The sequence below is a fragment of the Sphaeramia orbicularis genome, chromosome 1 (genome assembly GCF_902148855.1).
Source record: "Sphaeramia orbicularis chromosome 1, fSphaOr1.1, whole genome shotgun sequence".
Classification (NCBI taxonomy): Eukaryota; Metazoa; Chordata; class Actinopteri; order Kurtiformes; family Apogonidae; genus Sphaeramia; species Sphaeramia orbicularis.
This window is the reverse complement of record NC_043957.1, coordinates 42,372,156-42,399,955: the sequence shown is the minus strand read 5'-3', so window position 1 is coordinate 42,399,955 and position 27,800 is coordinate 42,372,156. Positions and strand designations below refer to the sequence as shown.

At 37.5% G+C, this 27,800-nt stretch overlaps 2 protein-coding genes across 5 annotated transcripts in view; both read left to right on the top strand.

Moving 5' to 3' along the window:
* The window catches only part of dlc1 (DLC1 Rho GTPase activating protein), an 81,610-nt gene extending 77,546 nt beyond the window's left edge, over positions 1–4,064 (top strand). For all 3 annotated transcript variants that reach the window (XM_030138623.1, XM_030138631.1, XM_030138640.1), the window contains 4 exons: positions 670–885; positions 1,631–1,848; positions 1,967–2,140; positions 2,228–4,064. In XM_030138623.1, coding sequence (XP_029994483.1) covers positions 670–885; positions 1,631–1,848; positions 1,967–2,140; positions 2,228–2,327 — 708 coding nt within the window. In that variant the 3' untranslated portion in view covers positions 2,328–4,064. The remainder of the gene's footprint in view (positions 1–669; positions 886–1,630; positions 1,849–1,966; positions 2,141–2,227) is intronic.
* Positions 4,065–15,053: 10,989 nt separating this feature from the next.
* On the top strand, positions 15,054–27,545 carry lonrf1 (LON peptidase N-terminal domain and ring finger 1). 2 transcript variants are annotated; one of them, XM_030138574.1, is made up of 12 exons: positions 15,054–15,786; positions 18,206–18,324; positions 19,633–19,755; positions 21,510–21,707; positions 21,826–22,039; positions 22,327–22,432; positions 22,545–22,659; positions 22,771–22,892; positions 23,024–23,182; positions 23,304–23,466; positions 23,591–23,743; positions 25,903–27,545. In XM_030138574.1, exons 1-12 carry the CDS (start codon positions 15,180–15,182, stop codon positions 26,059–26,061), a joined length of 2,238 nt encoding a protein of 745 aa, XP_029994434.1. In that variant the 5' UTR covers positions 15,054–15,179; the 3' UTR covers positions 26,062–27,545. The 2 variants fall into 2 exon arrangements, with proteins under 2 accessions (XP_029994434.1, XP_029994425.1); XM_030138565.1 differs by having other exon boundaries at positions 18,203–18,324.
* Positions 27,546–27,800: the final 255 nt, after the last annotated feature.

Here is a 27,800-nt window from a genome sequence, read left to right as displayed (position 1 = left end):
GCTAATTTCTAATCCAATTTCAGTCTCATTTAGCCCAAAATACACTGTATTCCATTCAGTCTTCTCTGTCATGTTACTGTAAAAGCTTAGAGGGGCATAATGTATTTCATTATAGCTCAAAGCCTTATTGGATTATGAGAAAGCTTCCTGTTATGGTCATCTCACACAACAAGTAAACTGAATTAGCTCCTGAATAATTTCCTTTTAATAAAATTTACATTTGCATGAAGTTTCATGGAAGGAATATGACCTTTGGAATAATTAACTTCTGTTTGAACCAGTCTTTTCTCATCCAATGAGAGTTATTTTCATGCACAGTAATATTGCACATATTTAAACCTTAAACATGGCCATATAAACCAACAGAAAGGAAAATATAATGTTGTGTCTATTCTTTTTAATTGTTTTACATGCTTAAACAACCACAATAATATAATAATAATTGATTTAATTTTACCACATTTAATTATTTAAAGCTAGATCAAAGAAAAACAGAGTGAGAAGTGAGTAATACTGGACATATCTGTCAAATCAGTATCATTCAAGCATACTTACTATTCTTACTATCTCACACTGTCTCTAGAAACACTATGACCTAAAATAAGACCCACTTTTCTCCTGAAGTTAGAGTAAATACAGTATTCTGATCCTTGACTTTGTTTCCCACAGATCCCAGAGGAAATGAATCGCTGCAGAAACTCCTATGTGGAGCAGGCGCTGCTGCCACGACGTTTGGAGGAGTTTGCTGGTGAAGAGGCTGGGCACACGGGTTACACAGCCTACCTACGGGACAGCCTCGATGCCCTGCTCAAAGAGGCTAAAGACAAGTTCAAAGGTTATGACAGCTGCTCCACACCCGAGCAGGCAGAGCTGGCCTGTAGGAAGGTAAGAGTACATACTTTAGAGAGAAAGTACTGTTTTCACACATGATTTATTTGTTATATACGGCTGCTTTCAGTGATAGAAGTGATAGAAATCGAAAAAGTTTAATGAAAAAAAGAAAGCTGTGCTATTAATCTTCATGAGAACACACTGTCTTTTCAACTATCTCTGTTCCCTGACTTCTCCTTCCGTGTTCGTGTTCGCTTTTCCCTCTCTCCTGGCTCTTGAAATATCTTGTGGAAAAGCAGCATTTACCGTTTCCTGTGCAGAAGTACATCCGTGTGAAACTGGCTGGGTTCTTAGCTTCTCATTCCCATCCTAGTACTGGATTCTATCCCAGAATGACATCATCTTTACATGGACACACACAACCTCATCATTATCCCAGGCCTACATTTCCTGTGTCTCATGTGCAGCAGCCCCATATGAGGTTATCTCTCCTCCAGTTTGAGGCACAAAGCACAGAGCGTGTGTTCTTTATCATCTGACGGCAGAATGAAGCAGCTGACTTGGCTAAAGGGCATTTGGAGGTTTTGAAAAACAGTCTGATTGTTGAGCATGGAATTAAGACTTGATTGCCATGTTTAATTTATTTAAACACGGCCGATAAGATCATCTATGTCATGGAATGTTTTCCAAAACATTTGTCAAATGTGTGTGTGACTGTTACACAACATCTTTCCACAATATATAGTACGTAACAGCTTACACTGCATTGATATTTGAACCTTTACATCTGTTTGTCCAGGTGCATGATGGTTTTCCACTGCGGGTCTGGAAGGTGACTGTAGAGGTGCCTGCAAGTCCTGAGGAGGTTCTGATGCGGGTGCTGAGGGACCAGGGCCACTGGGATGAGGACCTGCTCGAGAGTCGTGTAGTGGAGACTCTGGATGAGCGAACAGAAGTCTACCAGTACGTTAGGAATACAATGGCCCCCCATCCTACCAGAGACCATCTGGTACTCAGGTAAGCCATTTTCCTTTTTTTTTTTTTTTTTTTCCATTTCACCATTTTGTCACTCTTAACTTTCTCGCTATATATGGAAGAAGCCATTTTTAACCTTAAATCTTGGTTTCTCTACCAGGACATGGGCAACAGACCTGCCAAAGGGAGCGTGTGCACTACTATGTACATCCGTGGATCACGAAGGTGTGCCGGTGGTAGGAGTTCGGGTCAATGTTCTCACTTCACGTTACTTTATTGAGCCCTGCGGGACCAACAAATCCCGACTCACACACATTTCCAGGATTGACTGCAGGTGAGTTATGTTTGCTTTTGTGGTCAACCAGTTTATGCCATCTAATGAGCACTTCTGCTAACACTTTGTCCCTTCTTTGTTATTCAGGGGTCGTTTCCCAGAGTGGTACAACAAACTGTATGGACATCTGAGCGCTGCTGAGGTGGCACGGATACGTGACTCATTTACTGTGCCTATGGACAAATGAGAAAGCAGCGTGCAGCATGGACAACAGCGGTCCTAACAGCCTCTTACAACCCAAACTTATGGACCTACTTTGGATCCTACAGGGGACTCAAAATGACCCATCCCAACAGAGAGGTGGATGCCTCTTTGTACACACATTTAAAGGATGAACCCTGGATCCTGGATTGAAGGACTTTTTTGCTCTGATTATGTCACAAGAGACTACTGTTAACTATTAAAACTTATGTTGGGGCTGTCAGTGCTCTGCTAAGTGGACTGTCACACCACCATTTATCTGGGCCAAAGGACATGATGATACAGGATGTGAGACTTCAATTTTATCCAAAGGGTGCTATTGCTTCTGAGAAGCAAGGAGATTTGGTGCGTGTGTTTGTGTGTATGTAAGTATGTGTGCGTGCATGAGCAATCAAAGTAAAATACGGTTAATAAACACATATTCCTTGCACTGGTTTCCAGTTGCAGTATAATGTACATACAGTGTTGTGTTCACAGTAATGGTCTGTTTTGTGTTACCTCTGTCCCTTTTTCTGTTACAGCAAAGCACACAAGAAATATTACATAATATTATAGTGAAATTATTGATGAGTCCAAGAATGAAGAAAGATTTGAATGTGCTGGTGATATCAAGACTCAGTTGAGACATTAGACAAAATATGATGAGACAGCAGATAGGTAATAACACAGAGGGTTTTAGTGTTTCTGTAGAGGTAGGAGGAGACAGACAAGTATCGGTGGCTGGCTCACCAAAAAAAAGGAAATATCAGAGAATGGGCCTTATTTCCTGACATATAAACAGATGTCTCCTAGTTGGTTTAGAAGATGCGAATTCCAGTTGGTCTCATTGTGTCCCAGTTTAATAAAGAAGTGTGTACAGGAGCAGATTGTGAAAGATGATTAGTGGAAATGCTGAAATGATAATGTTGTAAATTTTCCAGGATTTACCCGACAAACTAAAATGTAATACCAGTGGAACTAAATGGACCAAAACTGTTATAGTTTTCCATTCTAAACTCTTTGTCACTAAAAAAAATTAAGTGGGGTTGTTAAGAGCGCAGTCAATTCACAAAAACATCACATTTAACTCCGAAAAATAAGAGAAACACTTTTGAAATATTTCTAATAAGAAGTTTGCTTTGATGAACATGAGAACAGAAACAATGCACTGTTCTAACTTGCAACAGAAACCTCTGGTGTGTCATGAGAGAGATCATTAGTAAACAGAGAAAAAATGGTCCTTTTATAAAGGTGGCAAATTTACAGGTTTTACTGTAGAGAAGAGGGCAGATTGAATGTTTGTGTGAATTCAAAGGAAGGAAAAATATCTATATGTAAACTTCTTTCTCTGAACTGTCTTGTCAGTGTTTAAAAGAAGTCCGATTTCGGTCATCATAACTAAGTTGACCATCATTGTAACACTCTAAAATCTGAGGACTCACATTTGTCATGTTGAGTTGTATAATTAATTCACTAAGCCATTGTTCATATCGTAAATGTTTGTACCTTACTGTACCTTAACTGTGTCTCTGCCAAATAATAACGCATGACAATGACAGTTAATTTAAAACAAATATATTTATACCTCAGATATACAGTATGTTTGTTTTGTATCATACCATTTTATTTTATTTTATTGTAAATGTTAAGCTTTGTGTTTAAAATGAACAAATGTTTTATCTTTTTTATTAATATTATTTCTGTACAGGTTAATCAAAGTGCACTATTAAATGTATTAAAATAATATTTTTTGTGTCTGGGAAGTTATGTTAAAACAGATATTCAGGGTATATTTCTTTGTAGCAAGAAAAAAGTTGCAAAATGTGAAGCTTTGTTCTGGTTTTGCTTTTCAAATCTCTCATAATCTTTTCAATCATTTGTTTACACTACATTTTGTTCCAAGTGCTTACAACTTCACAAATCCAGAGCTCAGACTGTTTCCCCTCCTTATTTAACCCTTCTTCCACCTCTCTCTGTGTCTTGCCTTCATTTGAGTAAAGCCGGGTGACTGAGGCGTGGGCTACATGCAGGTGGGCATCAACTGGCTTGGTAAAGGGTGACCTCACTCCTGGTCTTGTTTCTTACATAACAGCTTCATAAAGCAGAAGACAATGGGGTCATTATACCACAGCTGGCCTGGTCTGGACCCAGCAGACTTAAGGGGAGGCAGTCACGCGGCAAGGGGGGGGTGGGTGGGGGTCCTAATAATCAGAGAAGGGGGCCAACGTACCCCTTCATATTTGTAATCTTTTGGCAGAGTGCACAGTGGCTGTCAGTAGATGGAAAAAACATCTTTCCCATGTACATAGTGCACAAGTGTCACATGTTCTTTGCTGCTTTTGTTCACACTTGTCCAAACATTTGAATTATTATGATCCATAAACTTTAGCTATGTATTTGCATAACTTAAGGACAGGGTACTTTCCACATACAGTTTCCATGTACAGTGCGATAACAGAAACAAGTGTGAACTTGACTGTGAAGGCCCACAGCCAAGATAATGCATTTTTATCACTTTTCATCCTCTTGAATAATAAAAACTTGATGTTCTGTCATTCCCCTAAGTTATAATTTTTAATAAGTTTGCAGAAATCATCAAAACCTACACAAACTTTGCTAACATCCCACTTTCTGCTTCCCTAATCTAATGCGTGACTGTGTGTATATTGACTTCAAATGCTGGCATGTTTTTGCATGTACATGTGTATGTATTTTTGCTGGGAACCCAAACACCTCAGAGATTATGCAGGGCCAGATAAGGCTGACCAAGAGTCAGCAGCAGGACTGCATTCCTGCACCGCTGTTTGAGAATCAAGTGCAGAAGGTTTCCCACATTGATAAATGAATACAAACGTGTGAGTGCATGCTTGTCTGAGTGCACATTTCTTGTTCCTTTTCTCCAACCATTTATCAAAAAGGCTGTGCTCAAATCTGAGCAGCATTAATATTATTGTTTAAGAAAAAACAGGTCCAAAAGAAAAATAAATCATTACTAGATGTCTTATTTTGGAAACTGGAGACTTCATGTGGTTTATGACACCTGAAACCTGTCCAATTTAACCTGAAAACCTCACCATTCTTGGTTTCAAATCAATATTGAATAAAGATCAAATGTTGTTGATCTCATATACACTGCAAAAATCTAAATCTTACCAAGTATATTTTTCTCATTTCTAGTCAAAATATCTCATCACACTTAAAGTAAGACATAATCACCTAAAGAGTACCTTTTCAGTGAGATATAAGAACTTATTATGAGACAATAGATCTTGATAATCTTATTTCAAGAAATCTTACCAAGATCATTTTCACTTGTTCCATTGTCAGATTTTTTTTTGCTTAATTCAAGCAACAACAAAAAATCTGCCAATGGATCAAGTGAAAATACACTTGGTAAAATTTTGATTTTTGCAGTGATAAAAGACAGGTACTGAGTTTCTGCAATTTTTCTGTCTGTTTATGAGTCGTCAAAACAGTGAACACCATAAATGTAAGCTCTGTATTGAAGATTGATGTATTTATTGCATAATAATATGCAGCTAAAGCCCTGTTTCCTTTTAGCTCTTGTACCAACATGATCAATGAATAGTTCTGTCTTATCGGAAGAAATCCCACAAGCATACCAACGATCTGACACAAGCTGTGGGTCACATAGCTCTGTGCTCCGATGGATCACTTGTGGTATTGTTGTGGCAGGCAACAGAGATGGTGTGTCATCATAACACTGTATTTTCAGAGTCAACAGAGGAAAAAACACAACACAGAATTTAGTCACTCGGTGTTCCTTATCACGTTTTATCATATCTCAGCATTACAGAAATTCCACAGGCTGGAAGTAACACTTGAGCTCTGACTGTGAGGATTAAAAATTAGACCTGTGTTTACTATTGGATGAACGGATTTGTGGCTACAAGCATACACCTACACAGTTGTTTTTATGACCTAATCATTTATGTTCCAGATGTGTTGAGATTTAATCCAAATCCAAGCAGTTACTCACAACCCAGACATGTTGCGTATGTGTGTGTGTGTGCGTGTGTGTGTGTGTGTGTGTGTGTGTGTGTGTGTGTGTGTTGAGGACATATTGACATATAGACATACAAATAGAATGAGTAGTTACATTATCCAGATTCCAGGTGACCAGACCTTGCACTCAAAGTTCTCATTCATTCATCTTTAATAAATTCCCATTCAAAGCCGAGACCCTGTGTCATCATAAAAAGTATCCCTGATATTTCTCTGGATCTGATGTATTTTTTATTACCTGTGTAGCACAAGAAGGCTGCATCTATGGAGCTAATGCTGATGGGGCATGCCTATGATAGTCTTTAATATGTTGTCTGTTTTACAGTTCAGTGCTGTCCTCTAATGGTCACAGTTATGATAGCACCGTCACCGTTAATATATATGAGGGGCAAACAATGACATAATTATAAATAAATAATAAAATGCTAACATGTTATGTTATTATTACCACATGTTTATATTTACTTCTTTATTTCCTTAACTATATATATATATATATATATATATATATACATATACATATATATATATATATATATATATATATATATAATATATATATATATATATATATATATATTATATATATATATATATATATATATGTATATATATATATATACATATATTATATACATATACATATATATATATATATATATACATATATATATATATATAGATATATATATACTATAGTATAGTATATATATATATATATATATATATATATATATATACATATACATATATATACATATACATAGATATATATATATATATATATATATATATATATATATACTATATATATATACATATATAATATATATATATATATATATATATACATATATATATATATATATATATATACATATATATATACATACATAATATATATATATATATATATATATATATATATATATATATATATATATATATATATATATATATATATATATATATATACATACAGGGTGGGGAAGCAAAATTTACAATATTTTGAGGCAGGGATTGAAAGACAGTGTATGACCAATTAGTTTAGTGAAAGTCATGAGAATTTATTTGCCACAAGAAAATTGACATAATAGAAAATGTTTTTATTCTATGTGTCCTCCTTCTTTCTCAATAACTGCCTTCACACGCTTCCTGAAACTTGCGCAAGTGTTCCTCAAATATTCAGGTGACAACTTCTCCCATTCTTCTTTAATAGTATCTTCCAGACTTTCTCGTAATAGTTTGCTCATAGTCATTCTCTTCTTTCCATTATAAACAGTCTTTATAGACACTCCAACTATTTTTGAAATCTCCTTTGGTGTGATGAGTGCATTCAGTAAATCACACACTCTTTGACATTTGCTTTCCTGATTACTCATATGGGCAAAAGTTTCTGAAAAGGTATGGATAATAGTGTTAGGTATGATTATGACATCAATATATGTTTGGTTTCAAAACAATTGATGTAGTGCCTGCTGAGAAAAAAACAACTAAATGTTCATTGTAAATTTTGCTTTCCCCACCCTGTATATATATGACAGCTCAGAGGCATTACTCATGGCTGCAAAAGAACAGGCCCTGAACACCAGAGCAATTGAGGCCGGGGTCTACCACACCAGACAGGACCCCAGGTGTAGGCTGTGTAGAGAAGCCCCTGAGACAGTCCAGCACATCACAGCAGGGTGTAAGATACTGGCAGGGAAGGCATACATGGAGCGGCATAACCAGGTAGTGTACAGGAACATCTGTTCTGAGTATGGACTGGAGGTCCCAGGGTCCAGATGGGAGACACCCCTGAAGGTGACAGAGAGCAAACAAGCCAAGATCTTATGGGACTTCCAGATCCACACTGACAAGATGGTGATGGCCAATCAGCCTGACATGACATAGTGGTGGTGGATAAACATTGGAAGACAGTGGTAGTGATAGATGTAGCAATCCCAAGTGATAGCAACGTCAGAAAGAAAGAGCACGAGAAGCTGGAGAAATACCAAGGGCTGAAAGAGGAGATAGAGAAAATGTGGGGTGTGAAGGCAACAGTGGTACCAGTAGTGATCGGGGCACTAGGGGCAGTGACCCCCAAACTGACAGGATGGCTCCAGCAGATACCAGGAACAACATCAGAGATCTCTGTCCAATCCTAGGAACAGCTAAGAACCTGCGCAGAACCCTCAGGCTCCCAGGCCTCTGGTAGAGAACCCAACTCTGAAGGAAAAACCGCCCAGATGGGCAAGATGATTTTTTTAAAATATATATATATTATTGCATTTCCCAATTTATTTATTTAGTTAAGTATTTCTATATTTCCACATTTATTTATTTACGTATTTCTGTGTCAATTTTGTCAGTGGTAAGTATATATGCAAATTAGTGGGGGGTCCTAACTCCACTCTGAAGCAGGATTGGTTACATCGATGTGATCGGACCTACCACTACTGCCTTGACTGTTATATTTCGCAGTGGTTCAGGGGGCCGCTACATTATAACATAAGTAGCCCCCCCCCCCCCCCCATGGATGTGCTGGACATATGGACAGACAGACAGATGGACAAACAACAAACTGATGATAATACCCTGCAGCAAACCACAAGAGGAGTAGCTTCTGTCTGGTTAGCCCAGTAAACCAATCCTGCTTCAGAGTGTAGTTAGGACCGCCCACTTAATTAATTTATTTATTTATTTATTAATTTATTTATTTATTTATTTATTTATCTGTTTGTTTATTTAGCAGGGACAGTACACATTAATGAACATTTCTGTAAATGTGCCAGTATTAGCAAAAAAGCTATTTTTCAACTGTTGTCCCTGGGTAAGATGTAAAGTACCAGCATGCATAAAACTAGAAACATTCTAAAAATTAAGGCTAAACCCTCACATTATATAGCATTACTTCACACATACAGTATACACAGTTATCCTTTAAGCATTAGTAAAACACCTGGAGAGACATTGGCACATGGGCACATGGCACATGGTCATGCAGTGCAAAACAGAAAAAAACTTGATTCCAGTGAAGATGAATATGAACATGAACAATTTACCTGGTTGCAAGTAACTCTTGTTAGTGAGGTGCAGTAGTGCAGATTATCCGGACACATGGGAGAAAACATGCAACGTGCATCAGGAGACCTGCAGGGCTTTAGTGTGTTCAATGTTGATTTGATTTCAGCCAGTTTTTAAGTTTAGTCTTGAAGGTGTCACATGTGGGGCATTCTCTTATGGGGAGGGGTATGTTGTTCCAGATATTACAGCCCCTAGCTGAGAGAACAAATTGTCCAAAGGTGGTCCATCTATAGGGCACTTCACAGTCTCCTCTGACCACAGACCGAGTGGGTCTGCCAGTAGCAGATTTCAGTTTTATGAATTCCCTTAGTGGTGGTGGCGCAAGAACATTTACATATCTACTACGTAAATAAATACATGTAGAAATACAGAAATAAGGAAATAAATAAATAAATGAATGAATAAATGTGGAAATGCAATAGTACAAAAATAAATTAAATATATGAATCCACACACACACACACACACACACACACATATATATATATATATATATATATATATATATATATATATATATATATATATATATATACACACACACATAAATATAAACATTCAAAAAAGCATGCATAATTGAGGATAAATAAATAAATATAAAAATATGATAATAAAAACATAAAATATAAGCATTAAATTAATTATTTATTAATCTATGTATTTTTTTATTTGTACATTTATGTATTTATTCAAGTATTTATTTAGTTGTTTATACATTTGTTTGTGCATTTATTTAACTTTTCATTTCTAATTATGACATTTTTTCCCCCTCACAAATATATATTTATGTGCACTTTAAAAAAAAATATTTCATGCTTATACTGATGTTATATCAGTATTTACTTAATTGATTTGCTTAATAACTAAATATCTGTCTGTATTGCTAATAATACATACTCTTGCCTATAAGCTCATACAATCCCTTTAACCCATAAAGACCCAAACATCCATCACCAACCAAAAGTATCTACTGATCTAAAATGTTTAATACCTGTTGATTCACTGGTTCTATCCATACATGTAAATAATTGGTGTATAATTCAGTTTTTCATTTTTCATGGTCATCAGATATGACCCATTTGGATGTTCAGAGGCTCCGTAGTGAATGTGGAAACACTGTCATCTTCTACAACACAGATTCACCAGTAAAACCCATGGAGTTGGAGCAATGACAGTGGATGGAAATGTTTGGTTTATGTTCATTAATGATATATTTTACTGAAAAAGTCACTTTTTCTGCAGTTTTCTGTTTTTGATATAATAACCCTCTCGACTTTAATCTGAGCTTTTATGAACATCTACATGATCAGTGAATTAATTATGGGAAAGTACCTGATTTATACTGAGAAAATACAAAATAAGGTAATTTTATTTAAAAAAAAAAAAATGGTGATAAAAAACTTAAGAAAGGTTAGATATAGAGAAAATTTCATTTCCAATTTCACACAAACATAGAGCTGGGTCTTTATGGGTTAACCAAACAAATGAGTAAACACACAGTATTTATCACAGCTAATGCTCTTGAACGATTTAGTTTTACACTTAAAGAAGGCACTTCTATGAACAAGAATAAAATACAGAGGATAAGATATTTTGACTTCACTGAGTAAAGATTTACTATAATTTGATCCTATTTTCCCAGAGTGCACTGAAATGTATCTGTCATCCATTATCAGTTCACCCACTGAACTCCTTCTAACCTTCTCACATCATCCACATCCTTCACATCCTTGGCATTGCGTGTTTTATTGGAGTAGTCATTCACTTCCACCACTAGAGGGAAATGTCTCACTATGTAACACCAAAGCTCCACAACGTTCACGCCCCATTTGGCCTGAAACAACCTCAACTGCAGTACGCAAACATGTACCCAGCCCTCCAAACAGTAACCCACACACATGAACAACAAGGTGATTGTGAAACAACAGCAATACACACATGTATCATTTCTCCAGTATGATTGATGAAATAGAATATAGCTGTCTTCCCAAGAACCAATACAAAGCAAGTATTTATGCATGAAGGCAGCTCTTTATGTTCAAGCACAAAAATGGTTTTCATCCTTCACAACAGTTATTGTGCAGACTTTGTTTTCCCTGTTGGCTAATGTTTGAATCACCAGACTATGTCTCTTTTTTTTTATTACATTTTCCACAAACAGCAGACCTAAGCATGTTACTGTGACAATATCTGGCTGAAGTCTTTCAAGATGAATTTAATCAAACTCCAGACAACAAAAACAGGGAATACTAAAATATATAGGCCATTTATTTTCACTTATATTATTACTACTGTTTGTAATAGTTTCTGTTTATAATTTTAAAAAATGTCATGTGTTATTTTAGACTTTATGAGATTGAAATATCACAGAAGTAGAAAGAGAAGATGCTGATAGAAGATACATAGCAAAGGCAGCATGCTCTGAGCAGAGATTTGACAGAGATCTCTAAGTTTACAAAAGGAGATGGGATCATCTGTTGCATTCTGAAAATATAAGCACTGAAATTTACCTGGAGACAAGAATGTTTTTAACGCAAATGACCTGATCTGAGCAAGTATTCTTGTTTGTGATGCAAGCTTCTGAGGAAAAAATGCTCTGCAAGCTTGATTTATGAAGAACATATATTATACTAAGCTCCAGTTGCAGGGACGTGTATTGTTTGCTTTTGCAGTTTTCATGTTGAGATAAAAAAAAATGTTACTTTGGATTTTATGATATTGAAGCATAGAGAGAAGAGATGCTGAGGGGTGATAGACAGGCAAGGCAATATGCTATGAGCAAATATCTGCAAGAGATCTCCAGGTTTACAAAATCAGTCAATCAGTCAATCATTATTTATACAGCACTTTTTCACACAGTGAAATGTAGTACTAAGTACTTTACATATAAAATCAGCACACCCCACCACCACCACCCCCACACACATACACGCATGCACGCGCGCGCGCACACACACACACACACACACACACACTCACACACACATACACCCCGCCACCCATGTACCCAGTGTTAATACCCGTAAATAACAGTAAAACAAAAAGACATAGATAAAGAAATAAAGGAAGGAAACAGGCTGAGCACCCGGGGACCATAAAACAACAGAGAGGAGGCACTATCACAGGGAGCTACCCATACCAGGGGGCAGCCACCGCCCCCAGCAACCCAGCGCTGCCATCATAGAGCTGCATCCTGACTGCTAAGGGAGGGCCGAACTGGGACCCCCATCCCACCAGGGAGGAGCAGACCCTGAGAGAGCACCACAACCACTGGAGCCCACAGCTGCCCCCCGGTGAGGAGGACCCCCGCCAATGAAACACCGAAGATGTAAATGTAAACCATGGAAAAGATAAAAAGAAGCATTGGTTAAAATGATATAAATATAATATAAAACATATATGCAAACATAATATAAATATAAAGTTTTTAAAAAAGATAAAACAGAAGCAGTGGTTGAAGGTCAAATTAAAATTCAAATTAAAAACTAAGAGAGATAGGAATTAAAAACATAAGTTAAAAAAGGGGCATTAGTTAAAAGCCAGATTAAAAAGGTGGGCCTTGAGCCTGGTTTTAAAAATGTCTACATTCTCTGCAGCCCACAGGTTCATGGCAGGCTGTTCCATAGGTGAGGCACATAATGCTGAAAAGCTGCCTCACTGTGAGTTTTTGTGTTTGCTTTTGGATCAGTTAAGAAGCCAGTGCCGGAGGACCTCAGGATCCACGAGGGTTCATATGGTAAAAGCAAGTCTAAAAGATTAGAAGGAGCAAGACCATTAAGACATGTAAAAACCATTAAAAGGACCTTAAAATCAATCCTAAAAAACATGGGGAGCCAATGCCACCTGGTCTTCATCAGCACTTGAGCAGCTGAGTTCTGAAGAAGTTGGAGTTGTGAAATTCTATCTTTGGGAAGACCAGAAAGCAGGGCATCACAGTAGTTGAGTATACTAGAGATAAAAGCATGCATCAGCATCTCCGTATTGGCTCAAGAGAGAACTGGGCAGACTCTGGCTATATTCCTAAGATGATAAAAACCTGTTACGTGGAATAAAAGTGAGCTCAGAGTCAAAGATAATGCCCAGGTGTTTAACTTGTTTTGATAAGTTAAAAAAAACACACTTGTAGTTTTGGCAAGTATTTCTCTGTCGTAGCCTCAGGACAGATAACTAAAACTTCAGTTTTGCCCTGGTTGAGCTGCAGGAAGTTTTCTGCCATCCAGGTTTTAATAGCTAAAATACAGTTAAAGAGGGCATCAATTGGCCGAGTGTCTTCAGGAGACATGGTGATGTACAGCTGTGTGTTGTCAGCATAGCCATGAAAGTTGATGCCATGTCTCCTGATGTCTCCAAGTGGAAGTATATATATATATATGTATATATATATATATATATATGTATATATATATATATATATATATATATATATATATATATATATATATATATATATATATAAATGAAAAAGAATGGGGCCTAAGATTGAGCCTTGGGGCACACCACATCTAATTACATGGATCCCTGAAGAGCATGTATCCATACTTATCAGAAATATCCTATATGTAAGATAGGATTGAAACCATTTAAAAACAGTACCAGAGAGGCCGACCAGGTGTCTCAGTCTACTTAACAGAATTGGGTGATCTACAGTAACAAAAGCAACACTCAGATCCAGTAGCACCAGGACTAAGATCTTGTGTGACACTAAGTTGCACCTGAGATCATTGATGAAAAGATGAGGTAGTCTTTTCTGAGGTAGTCTTTTCTCTTCTGATAACACAAGCAATCATGTTTACCTGCTACCAAAACTGTCTTTGCAATGCAAGATTAAGAAAAAAAAAAAAAAAAAAGTAAACTAATATGCTTTTCATGACTTAATTTATGAGTAACATATACAGTGCATCCAGAAAGTATTCACAGCGACCCACTTTTTTTTTTGCACCTGAGCTCAATTTTGAGTGTCATGGCAATAAATAAATAAATATATTTAAAGTTTCAACGTTATTATGAGGTACTGTGTGTGGAATTTAGAGGGTAATAAGGCTGTGATACAAAATGATTTTTTTTTTTTTTTGAATTAAATTAAATTACATTAAATTAAATAAAAAGTCTAGTTCTGTGATACTTTCTGGATACACTGTAGTAGTATTGAGCCCAAACTGCAGACAGACAAATTATCCACACAGCTTTCATTACATGTCCATTTATAGTAAACTTTTATCTTTTTATGCAACTTTCCTGCAACATAAAAAATACCAGTAAAATGGCAATGAAATAGGTCAGACACAGCAAGTGAAGATGAAAAATATATTACATAAAACTGAAACTTAGACAGGGTTACAAAATCACATTACACAACCAGTTCTGAAGGGGTCGTCTGAATGAGCTTGTGACAGATTTCAGTTCCAGCACTCCAGTGGATGAGGGGGTTTATCAAAGGGATGTTCTGTTATGTGTGTGGGGGTATTTCATATTGTCCGATGTGAGTGACCCAGATTGTCTGTTTAATTATGGGAGCCATGTAACCCGGTAGAGTTAACTTCCATACGCTCCTTCCGTAGTTATGAAACTTTGGAACACACGTTTTGTAACAGAGACCGTCCGACCAATCACGGCACGAGTTGCCTGATCACGTGACACGATTTTTTATGTAACAATCGAGTGCTAGTTGGAAAGTCCGTTCACTTACATTTCCAAGGACCACGGTAGCTATAGAAATGTATAGCCACATTACCGGAAGACAACCGAAGCTTTCTTTTTAACACTTACAATGTCGCTTCAACCACAAGCGGAGGAAGCACAAGAGGAGAGGAGTGCTTTCTTCATCGGCGCTGACTCAGACGATTCCTCGGAAGACGAAGAACACCAGCAACTTATACTACACAAAGCTAACGCGCTAGCATCGGATAACCGTCTCAAAGATGCTATTGATTTGTTTTCGGTGGCGATGCGTTACGGCCCTGTCAGACCTGAACAATTAAGCACTTTCGTGGACTGTATCCTCCGTAATTTGAAGACTAAAGCTGCTGGGCCAGAGACACGTTCTAGGGGACAGTATTCGGATGAAGGTGACAGATCGGGGGATGATGTGTTTGATTGTCCCAACTGTCATAACTTCTTGGGCGAACCAGTGACGATAGCATGTGGACATACTTACTGTAAGAGGTGTTTACAACGACGGCTGTTCTCTAAATGTAAGCTGTGCGATGAAGCCCTCAGGGGTGACGTGAAGACAAATGTAATACTATGTGGACAATTAGAAAAATGGTTCCCTGATGACATAAAAAAGGCAAGGGCTATATATGAAGTGGATGCTCTGTGCAGAAAGAAACGCTACCAAGAAGCTGTATCTCTAGCTACTGATGTTATTCAAGCTGGTAAGTACTGTATGCATAACCTTACATCCATGTTTTGGGGAGTGGTGTTTCCTGGTAATATATGTAGTACGCAGGCGCAGTAATTACCATATAAAAAGGCTGTTTTCCACGCGAGTGCTTGAATACGATTTTTTAAAACATTATTTGACTGTAGTGTCTTGTCGGTAAATTCCATGTTCTTTGCTAGAGTTGAGTTCCACTGACCGATATTTGTAAAAATCGCATAACATTAGCTCATGGGTTGAGTGGCTGTGCCGGTGCCAGGTCCTTCCTATTGGCTGCTGAGTTAACGGGCAGGTCCAGCTTACGAAAGTTCACCAGGTGCGCATGCGCTGTTGGTGCAAGTTGCACAGGGCAGGTCGTGACACATATTTTGTAACCCACTGAAAAAGGAGGGCATTTCTGTTTTGTAATTTTGCTGTTTTGTGCATATTATTATAAAAGAATACACTAGTTGCAGGTCTTTTTTTTAACTAAAGATAGATGGACTGATAATTCTGATCCAACACCTTGCTTTTGTAACAGACCTTAATATGCATAGTATGACATAACCTAATGATTTAGTTATCGAAGTTGTGATGTAAGCTTCATGGGTAGAGGGGTTACTGATGCAAATCTCAAAACTCGAAGTGGGTGAAGTTAACCATGAATGCAGACTTATTGACAACAGTATTGTAATATTTTTGCAATGTATGCTGAGTGCATTGTGTAACTCTTTATCCTAGGTGTTTCTTAGGATATTATCCCTCATTTAATGGAAATTAGGAGCTTGTATATATATAGAGAGATATAGACATAGATATAAAGATATATATAGATCGATAAACCCATCATCCACTCCACTCCAGGACCTTCACCCCGTTTGAAAGAGTTCTTGGAAACATCCATGTTATGTAGGTCAAGTGATATAACACAACCTTGATAACAGTTTTGACTACTGTTATTCATGTAATGCCTATCAGTTACTCAAATAGACTTCACTTAAACTCCTGCATGAGAGCCTCTCTTATGCTTCATGCAGTATTTACTCAAGTGCTAGTGGTGCAATGCAATATTGCTTCTAATTTAAAACCTTTAAGAGAATATCATTTGCACCTTCGGGTTAAAATAGAAGTGGGAAATGTTGCACTAGCATTATCTGCTTTTGACAGAGCTGGCCCTCAGTGCTGCAGACAAAAAGAGAAGCAGAAGAAATAGTTGCAGATATTCAGGGATGATTCATTGATGCTATAATGACTAGATATATGAACTCTTTTTTCTTTTCACATCACACCTATTAGTATCTGGAAGACATCCAAACAAAACTGCTCAGTGAGCAGTAATAAATGCCACAAAAAATACACCTCAGTCTAAGGGGAAAGTTACACTGACTAAACTTTTGATGAAATGCTTGTAGAAACAGAATCCTTTACCAACTTCATTACCCATGTGTCTGCAGGACATGCTGGTGTTCTAGACTGAGCCTTGTTCATAACAGTTTGATTTAGTTGGTGAATGTGAGAAATCCAATGTCACCTCGACCTTTATCCAGAGGCATAAATTGTGCATGCTTACAGTTAATTATTTTTTAAAACAAATTAGCAAGTCATAATGTGCTTCAAGTTGTACTCTTGATGTTGAATTATGGCTGCTTTCCTTATATGCAGTATGGCCTGAGAGCCAGGACATAAAGGTTCTTTGGGATTCATTTCAGTACAAACTACAGAATTTTTGTTACTCGTTGTGTAGTATCTGTCAATTATGGCATTTTAATAGTCTGTGCAGATTATTTTGTTGAAATCAAAGAGAAAATTTGTCAGAAGTTGATAATACATACCTTCTTTTTTCATCCCTCTCTCCCCTTGATTAAAATTGAATTGAAAAGATTAAATATAAATATAGATGACCTAACGCCATTTCACATCACAGTGGAAGGTGAAGCTACTTTTCCAAGCTTCTGGGTTGTGTCACTATAGGAGAGCAGTAGTGCAGTGCAATAGTGGGTAGAAGTTTTGTTTCCTCTCAGGCTTCATTAATTATAATATGCCAAGGTAAATATGATATTTTGCCCAATAATGGCACCAAAAATTATCATGCACTACAGCTTTAAGTAGTCTGTCACTACTTTAAGGAGTATGCAACTTAATTTTCCTGTGCATGTTTGCAGTTAACTCTCTTAACATGCTTTGTAATGTTTGATTCACTTAGAATAACAAATACACTGTAGAGATACAACCTGTCCCATCAAGTAGGAAGGGTTACAGGTGTGTCTATCAAACTGTAGGTTTGTGTTGACATGATTAGTCCTTTGTTGAAATAGCCCACAAGTTTAGACTGAGTCTGCTGTAACAAAAAGTACTGTCCTTAGTAATGTGAAATCACTAATCGGTATAAATGTATTTCTCCTGTCCTTGTCCTTCCTCTCCATTGCCTCCAGCAGATCCAGAGTCGACAGCGATGGTGCGACTGTCTCGTGCAGAGGCGTACATGGGTCTAAAACAGTATCATCTGGCTTTGAAGGACACTGAATTTTGTCCTAGATCCAGCTGCTCTGCCGAAGTAGGTCACTAACATATACTCCAGTAATTTGCTGTGTTATTGTTGGAAAATCCATGTATGATACGCAAATATTTTTCTTCATAATGGGTCTGATTTTTACTGTAAAAAGAAAACTGCCTGTCAGATGTGATTACACTAGATGTAAAGGAATAATAATGTCCTAATCCTGTAAAGATGGCGGCACTACTGGAAGGAGCTGGCAGGCTCACTTACCTGCCTTTACTCACTGGATGTGGCATGGGTCCAGTTTTTGACTCTGCCATGCAATAGAGGTCAGCACACTGTTTCTAAGAAAAGAAGTATTTTATTTAAGACTGCTGGCCTCAAAGTCACAGGCAGCGAGTGCGTAGCTGTTCATGTCATTGGATTATAGTTAGACGGTGATGACCTGTAAATTGTAGGCTAGTCCCCAGACGATATATATAACTTTGCCGTTAGATTTGTGATCTTGTATGTTTAGATGCCAGGTGTATTTTTAATTCTCGTTCTATTTTTAGTATTGTGTAATCAGGTCTATCTCACAGTAAACAAGTTATAAAAGAGTATCATGACTAGAGAAGGTTTTGAGGACTACAGCTGCACATGTAGTGATTAAGGTCAAAAGACTACATCAGGAACAGGAGAATTAACGCCTGAGTTGGAATGTAGGGTATTGTTAATTATTACGCAGCATTTGTAGTGGTAGTAGTGAAAATTTTGTTCAATAAATGTCTTGAGTATGTTTGACGTAAATTTACCCTTATTTGAAGTTTCAAAGACATGCTTCTGGAGGAAGCTTTTCCTGCTCTCTGTGTGTTGGTAGAGCTTGATGATATGGCAAAAATGTATATCAATTTTTGTCATTGTTTTGGAATATTTATGATTTTGACCAATTATTTCCTGATTACTTGAACTGAAAATAGAAGTTGATTCATATATACTCTTTCTTCACTAAAATTATGTCATACATGACTGGAGAATTATGCTCACAATTGATGTATTAGAGGGAAACAGGTTGTATATTGATTTGCTTTTGAGCAACAAAGGTTTTCAGGGGAATAATTTTGATTTAATGGAGGTTTTTTTTCATGGTTTTCAGTAAACAGAATTTTGAGTGATTGATTAATCATAGGATTTTGATATTTTACCTTAGAGTTAAAGGAGTACCTCTGCAATCTGAGGAATGAGTGCTGTGCCCTGTTCATTTCAGACAATTCTCCTGTCTCAAGTCAAAGATGTTCATAGTGTAAAATGGACTGGACTATGTGCTGTATAAATGAAACAAGGCTCAGATTGCTCTCTTTTTGTCCTTCTGTGCTGCCCTTTTAGGCTTTGTTTTGGAAAGCCATGGTGCTATATGACATCGGTCGGGTGGATGAGTCACTTCAAGTCTTCCTCCAGTGCCTGGCTGTAGATGATGCCTTCCCTTGTGCTAAAAGACAAGTGGAAAAGGTGAGAAAATGTAGATGTTGGGATTATTTTTCTGAGTGCGGCTACACAAAATATTCTTTTTGTCATCCTGAAGTCAAACCTCTAAGTTTCAGTGTTTTTTGTATATATGCTGGACGAGCTTGATAAATATTTATTTTATGCTGCACCAATGCTATAAATAAGCTGGTCTCTTGAGCATCTGAATACATTGACTGGGAATTTAAGATGTCTTGTCATGACTGTTACTGCACAATCCATTTGTTTTTGTTTTTATGTGTAGTGTCTGTTCTTTTACTACAGTCACTAGTGGCTTAATGGAATCTATTTTTTATGACAGGAACTTAAACTCCCATTTAAGCTTAATGACTAAATTAATAGTGTGACTGGGGAGGAGGCACAGAACTGAAAAAATAATGTCCTATGTTACTGTATTTTTAGTTAGATTTACACTAGTAATTTAGTCCAACAGTCAACTGCTGTAATTCCATTCAGAAACATCTGTTCTCATTTTATTAATGTATTTTTTGCACAGAAACAATGGCAGTTTGTGTGATGAACACATAACTCTGGCTTATAATCTCTTGACCGTATTCCACTTTTTATGGACTTGCATTGCAGTAACATTTGCGCTGAACATTGTCCATGTTTTCCTTTAGGATCCTATTTAATATACTTACATAAGTTGTTTAAGTTGTTCAGATCTTGTGACTACCTATAATACCATTAGTACCACTTAATAGTCAGAACACTGAGTTACATAAGAGAAATACACTTCACACACATGCAGTTTTAGAAAAAAAGTAGAGCATGATGTGCTGAAACGGTGTTAAATTTAATTGAGAAAACATCTTTGTCTTTACTGTTTAGGGAAATATACCTGATTACTTCAAGCTACTTGTTTACACTGGGTGGGGTGGGGGGTGTAAAATAAATTCATCCTGTCAGGGTTGGTGATTATACTGGAATGTTCTTTGAATTCCTTTGCTCTCAGATCCTCGAAGAAACAGTGTGAAAATGTCAAACTTGCCTATCTGCACCATTAAAGCAAGTTTACATATATATAAAACAGAATTAAGAATGAAAATATGAACAGCAGATAACATCATTAGTCCACCTACACCCCACTGAAAGGAAAAAAATACAGTCATTTAAGAATTTCAGAAATAAAAAAAAAAGTCCTGAGAAGTTCCTAGATCATTGGATCAGAGCGACTAAGCAACCAGTGATGCAGAGCAATGAGTGTACGTTGATTTAAACAAAAAGAAGAAGGACAAAAATTCACTCTGAAAGCTCAAAACAAATCATACTAAAATCTTGTCCTGAGGTATATCATGTTACAGAGTCATGCTTGCATAAGATTTAGTGGAAGAAAGTTCAGCAACTGAACCAGAATGAAACGCTAGTGGACTGTCAGATAATCGGAGGTTAAACTGTGGTCATGCTGAAATTCTTTCTGAACATTGCACAATCAGCTTTTCTGAACATTGCATCTTTCCCATCTTTCCATGGTCCATTTTGTACATTCTATGGAAATAACTGTTCAATAACCCCTCTGTGCACGGATGATAAACAGTCCTTCTTTCCTAGTTTTGTCAAAAAGTGACAGACTTTCATCTGATAAAATGCCTCTATACTATAGACTATTTCATCATGTACTGCAATATTCAGGAGTATATCAGTGTCTGAGGGGTGCATCAAATGTTTTCAGACTTTCGATCATTTGGTTGTTGGTGAGGTATTTGTGCTTTGATGACAAACTGACTGTTTTGTTATAGATTCTGTGTGACCTGCTTTCTCCGGCTGATGAGAATGTCAAAGTTGGTCTGAGAGAAACCACACAGAGCACATCACCACACTTGCGCAGTAAAAACCTCGTGGCTGGTGCCCAAGGTCAACCAGCGAGCCCAGTCCAAAGACCAGAACAACATCAGGCCCGTGCCACCTCAGCACACCAACCTCTGGATAACCAAGAGGTAATAGCACCCTGAGGTCATAACAGTGTTTCACTCAAACACATTTAATGCACTTTTCTTCAGAGTTTTTTGGGAGTCATTTGCATCTTCTTACACTTTGTATGGTGTTGTCATTTAGAAACGCTGGGAAAGCCTGGAGCGCCCTGGTCTGAGCAGAGCTCATTCACTACGAATCCAAGGCTCTAATGGCAATGAAGAGTGTCTGAAAAGAGTTTGCTCTGCTCCACAACTGGGGGATCAGGAAAAAGGGAGCCTCCTGAAGAGGAAACTGTCAGTGTCAGACACAGAACACTGCATTGTGGATAATGGAAGTAGCAAGCATAAAAAACAAGGTAGGGTGGTGTTCCTTCCATGTTACAGCATTCTATTCCTTTAGGGTACATTATAATTTCATTTCTATGGTGAATCTTTTCTTCACAGTATCATTATATTGTACAGTTCAAAATTATAAACATTGTATATTGTTCTGTTAAAAGTAATATTACACGAATCCACCAGTTATTTAACTCATGTTTTGTTATGAATCTATACAGCATTCTGTCTATGTCACAGATAAAATCCACTTTTCACAGTCTAGTAAATCAGATATCTTTATATAGCTTTCTTCTCTTGTCTTCAGGTGTGGCAAAAAGCTCCAAACGTCAGGCTGCCAAAGCTAAAGTCTGTAGAAGTGTTCCTGGGGATCAGCTGGACCCCAATGACTTAGAGTGCTCTCTCTGCATGAGGTAAGGATGCAGTAATGGTAGAGTCGGCATGCTGGCTCACACTGTACACTTGAAAGCAACTCAACTTTTAAACTGATGGTAGCTCATTGTTATTTTTATCTAACTAACTCAGGTTATTCTATGAGCCTGTTACAACTCCATGTGGCCACACCTTTTGTAAAAACTGTCTGGAACGCTGTTTGGACCATACGCCCCAGTGCCCCCTCTGCAAAGAGAGCCTGAAAGAGGTGCGATAACACTCATAGCATCTGTTGTATATGGATATTAAACTTGATGAGTTTTTCTTGCAAATCATAACGCGGTTTGATTTTCATATCCTGTTTTCCCATTTTTTCCAGTATCTAGCATCTAGGAAATACATGGTGACAAGTATCTTGGACATGTTGATCAAACAGTATTTGAGGGATGAGTATGCAGAGAGGGTTAAAGCTCATCAAGAGGAGACCAGAGAGCTTTCTGAGTAAGCATTACCTCTTTATGTCTCTGCCCTAGTTTATTTCACTCTTTATCGTTCAGTATTGCTGTATGCAGCAGGTTCATGGAGGGTTCAGAGAGTCTAAACTGCTTTTCTCCTTCTCTTTCTCTGTGTAGTTTGACAAAGAATGTGCCTATCTTTGTGTGTACCATGGCTTACCCCACCGTGCCTTGCCCACTGCATGTCTTCGAACCACGATACCGCCTCATGATTCGCCGCTGCATGGACACTGGCACACGGCAGTTTGGGATGTGTATTAATGATCCTCAGAAAGGGTAAGCATGCAAGCACAAAATGAATTACGAACAAATTATTTCTGCATATGTCCAACTCTTAACCAAAATGGAGTATTGGAGAAACATGTTTCTCACTAAAATGTTGAATTCTTGCATTCAGGTTTGCAGATTATGGTTGCATGCTGATCATCAGGAGTGTCCATTTCCTCCCTGATGGACGATCAGTAGTAGACACAATTGGAGGAAAACGCTTCCGGGTCCTTTCACGAGGAATGAAGGATGGCTACAGCACTGCTGACATTAAGCACTTGGAGGATACCAAGGTAAGAAACACAAGAATCCAAGTGTATAATTTTGAAGATGCTGTCCCTGTTGTTTTAAAATCCACTCAATGTCATGACAGCTCTGAAATAGTTTTGGTATTAATTGAGGACCCTTGCCTCATAGGTGAAGGACAGAGAGGAGTTAGAGAAACTTCAGGACCTCCATGATGCAGTGTATGATCAGGCCTGTGTTTGGTTTCAAAACCTCAAGATTCGCTTCCACAACCAGATCTTGCAGCACTTCGGTCCAATGCCAGAACGAGAAGCTGACATTCAGGTAAAACCCTTTTGAGCTTCATTTTTTACCTATCTTGTTTGACAAGATGATAAAAAGATTCCTTTATAGTGAAGTTTTATAGTGTAGTGAAGTGCAGTGTTATAGTGCTACAGCCTAATTGTTAAATAATTGTATTGCTTATGAAATGGAGAACTAAAATAATGATCAAAAATAATACAAAAATGCAAAGGTTCAGTGTTTTTTTTTTTTTTTTTTTTTTAATATATATACATTTGCGGCAAAATACCATAATTGCCTCTCTTATAGTCCGAGAAGAATCAGCACTTACGTACTTTTTCCTTGCTCTGTTTTCATGCTATAGAAAAGCTATGCCATGACAGAAGATAGTTACTCACAGGTGTTCTTAGAGAGGCAGGAGGGGTTAAATACATGATTGGCAGCCATAATCACTGATCGCTGTTCAGACTCATGCAGCTCTAATGCTGTACTCCATGTCTTGTCACAGAAGAAAAACAGTAGCTCCTAACACTGTAATACTTTGGCTTCACTTTTCCAAAGCAGTATGAGACCACATCACATTGTCTATATATATTTGAACTGAGAGGAGAGAGTAGCACAATGATGGAAGGAGAGTATTTACAAATTCTCCCCTATTTCCACCTCTTTTAACTTTAAGACAGAGTAAAATGGATTGCAATTAGATTTGGCAGTTAAAATATATGTTATAAAAACGTGCACAATTTCTTTCAGAAATGGGAACAAATGTATCTTGCTTCTTTTGGCTAGCAGTTCCTCCTGTAGAAAAATTGAGCAGCACTGATTTACCAGAGTATCATACAGTATCACAGCTGAGCAGATGGTGGAGCAGTCTGTTAAGGTACTCGGTAACTGTTTTTCTCATAGGCGGCCTCTTCACAACTCGTCAGATTAACAATTATCCACATCATCAAGTGACATCAGCAGGTGACTGCTGTTGTGGAAGTTCTGAGTGTCATTGGGATCAACTTTCTAAAAGTAGAAGATTTGTACAGTCGTTGTCACCTGATATAGAGGACATTGTAGACTCGGATTCTGTTATAGTCTATTGTTAATGTCATGACACACTTGCCACCAGGGGAAACCCTTCTTATCATGGCTTCACCTGCGTCAGAGGACTTAATACCGGAAAAGAGTTGTTGTGTGCACTCAGCTTTGGCTCCATCCTGCAGCACCAAAAGGGATTACAGCTCTGCTCTTAGGACAACCACAGGGTGGAGTCTCTTCAGAATATAGGCTAAAGAGCTTTGTGGGTGCTTCATACCTAATCCCACCGGCTATGTTGCATCATTGGAGTGTCATGAAGAGAATTCCTCACACACACACACACACACACACACACACACACACAACACACACACACACACACACGCTAACTCACTAACTACAATCCTAACAAATGTATTACATGAATGGCTCATATAACACAGCATACTATAGTATAGCAAACGTATTTCACTCAAATTCTTGGAACAGCTAAGCACATTTCATAACTCAGCTCTTTCACGTCAGAGAAAAACTTTTTTTCTCCAGACATGTAACTCTTGAGCAGATTACTATAATAGGTCATTTGTGTCTTAACCCTTTCTAGTGTCATTAGGCTCAGTGTAACTAAACCACTAACCTTTAAAATGTTGCCACTCAAAAGGAAAACCTTTAATTAAATCACTTGATTGGAAAGTCTTGAGTTTAACACTTACATTAGAAGTCTGTATCGAAGCAGTGGAAGTGTTGAGGTAGCCACAGTAGATTTGGTTGTTATTCAAAGAGCATCTAAATCCTTTTTTTTTTTTAACATTTTTGCCAGGAGATTAATTAGGAAAAGCATAAGAAATGAATGCAATTAATTATGGCTTTAACAAACTTAAGCAAAAGAGGGCAGATAGAACAGTTATTGCTTTGTCCAGTAAATTAACTCCATGAACGAGTAGAGGAGCAAATTAAATCTGTGTGGTACTTATCGTATAATGCAGTTATGTAGGTAGTGAGTGATGCTGTGACTTGTTTTGGACAAATGTTTTTATCCCTTGAAAAGGTAGTAAGTCTTTTGATATGGATGTGCATCATTCATGTTGAAACAGTGCATCACAAAAAAAGTTAGATTTTTAAATTTGTTTTTTGAAAGACGCAGAAAGGTTTCATAATAGTCTTGTCTCCTCTAGGCGACTGCTAATGGTCCCGCCTGGTGCTGGTGGCTCCTGGCTGTCCTTCCTATTGACCCGCGGTACCAGCTCTCTGTCCTCTCCATGACCAGCCTCCGTGAACGTCTGGTCAAGATCCAGCACATCCTCACATATCTGCAAAGCATCCCCAACAACTAAAGCCTCTCACCCACCATTACCATCATTTGGGCTTTAACATGACATTGTAGAGAACCTACTAGCAATTGGCCTAGTTTTGTTTCCACTGCCATCTGATCATTCATTTATATGGTTATTAAACCTTTATTCTTACTGTTAGTGGTTTTAAGCATAAATCGCACACGAGCAAAGGTGAAATTTCCTTGAACATACAATCACTGTCGTTGGAGTTCAGGCCGAACACCTCAGGGAAACTTCCAGTGATTCTTTGTTTGTGACCATCAAACAGTATGTTAAAGATAGACAAATATGTCAACAAAGATACTGATCTATTTTTCAGATTATCAGTTACTTTTCAAAAGAAAATCCTGAATCTTTGGATAGTTCAGAGCAGTGGATTGTGTCAGTTAAGAGTTGAATGTCATGCTGTGTACATTCTGAAAGGATAAGACTGTGATTTGCAAGTAGGTGGAAAAAAGTAAATTTGTTGTTTTTTTACCGTTAATGGTAAAACAAGCAAATATGGCATGTATGATCTATGTTTGAGGGAGGGGGACTGTTGTGATTTGTTGAACAATACCGTAGATGCTGAAACTCTAGAACCGTAGATTCCTGAATGAATAGGATGTGATGCTGAGGAACTATTGAAAAGAGCAAATATACAGTGGCGAATGCTTACTTACCAAACCAAAATCAGTCTCTTCTGAGCTTTTTTTACTTACTCATCTGTGTCTATTACACTCAACTTCCATCAATGCCTAGTGGCAAAGGACCTTCCTGTTTAAAGAATGAGACAGCCTGTTTGTCTTCACATTTTTTTCTTCTTCCAAATTGTCATAGGCACACTGTTCTGTCAGAGGAAAATCAATTCTTTTCTTCCTTTCACAAATCATAACACGTTTCTTCCAAACTTTTTATGATGATACACCTTTGGAGATCCCAAGCCTGAACAGTTTGCAGTGATAGTGTTTCTGATTCAGAAGTTCAGCTCATGTATTATTAGTACCGAGAGATTCAGCTGCCCATTGAATAAAATGAAATTATTTATACATTATGTGTATGTTTGTACATTGTCTCCATGTGTTGTATAAAAATTCTAAGGGTTCTTGCAATAATAAGACAAATCAAAGTAATGAACAGCATGTACACATCTTATATGCTGATGGACTAGTATTATTCTTCATTGCAAGAATGCTCTTTGTCTCGAGCAGCAGAGCTTCAGTCAGGGGACTGCATTTGCCTTATACCATTTTGCATTGTGATTGAAATATGTGTTGGCTTGGTTACCATTCCTTTTTGCCACTTAATGAAGTATGTTTTAATTGTGTTTTCTTCCTCTCAGTTTGGGACAGCATTTGTTTGTGATGTTTTTTTTTTTGTTTTTTTTTTTTAAGAAAGTCAAGGCTGTTGTTGTAAATCACTTGTAAAAAACGCTTTTGGATAGATTTTACTTTTTGCTCCAACATTTTAAGTTATCGATTTTCAATAAATGCACTTTTTTTCAACTTGAGCCTCAGCATCTGATTGAACACTTGTAATTAACAGTAGTTTAAGGTGCAAGTGTATTTGCACTGTCTCAGTTTCAAGTACAGCTGAGGACCGTGGCTTTGTCTCTGTCAATTCTCCAATAGAGAGTATCTTTTGCAAAAATAAATAAATACACATGACTACATAGGTATGGAAAAAGTTGGCAACACTTTCAAGTGAGTGAACGAAATGCATTGCAGTTACATGTCAGAACTATGAGTCTGTATACACTC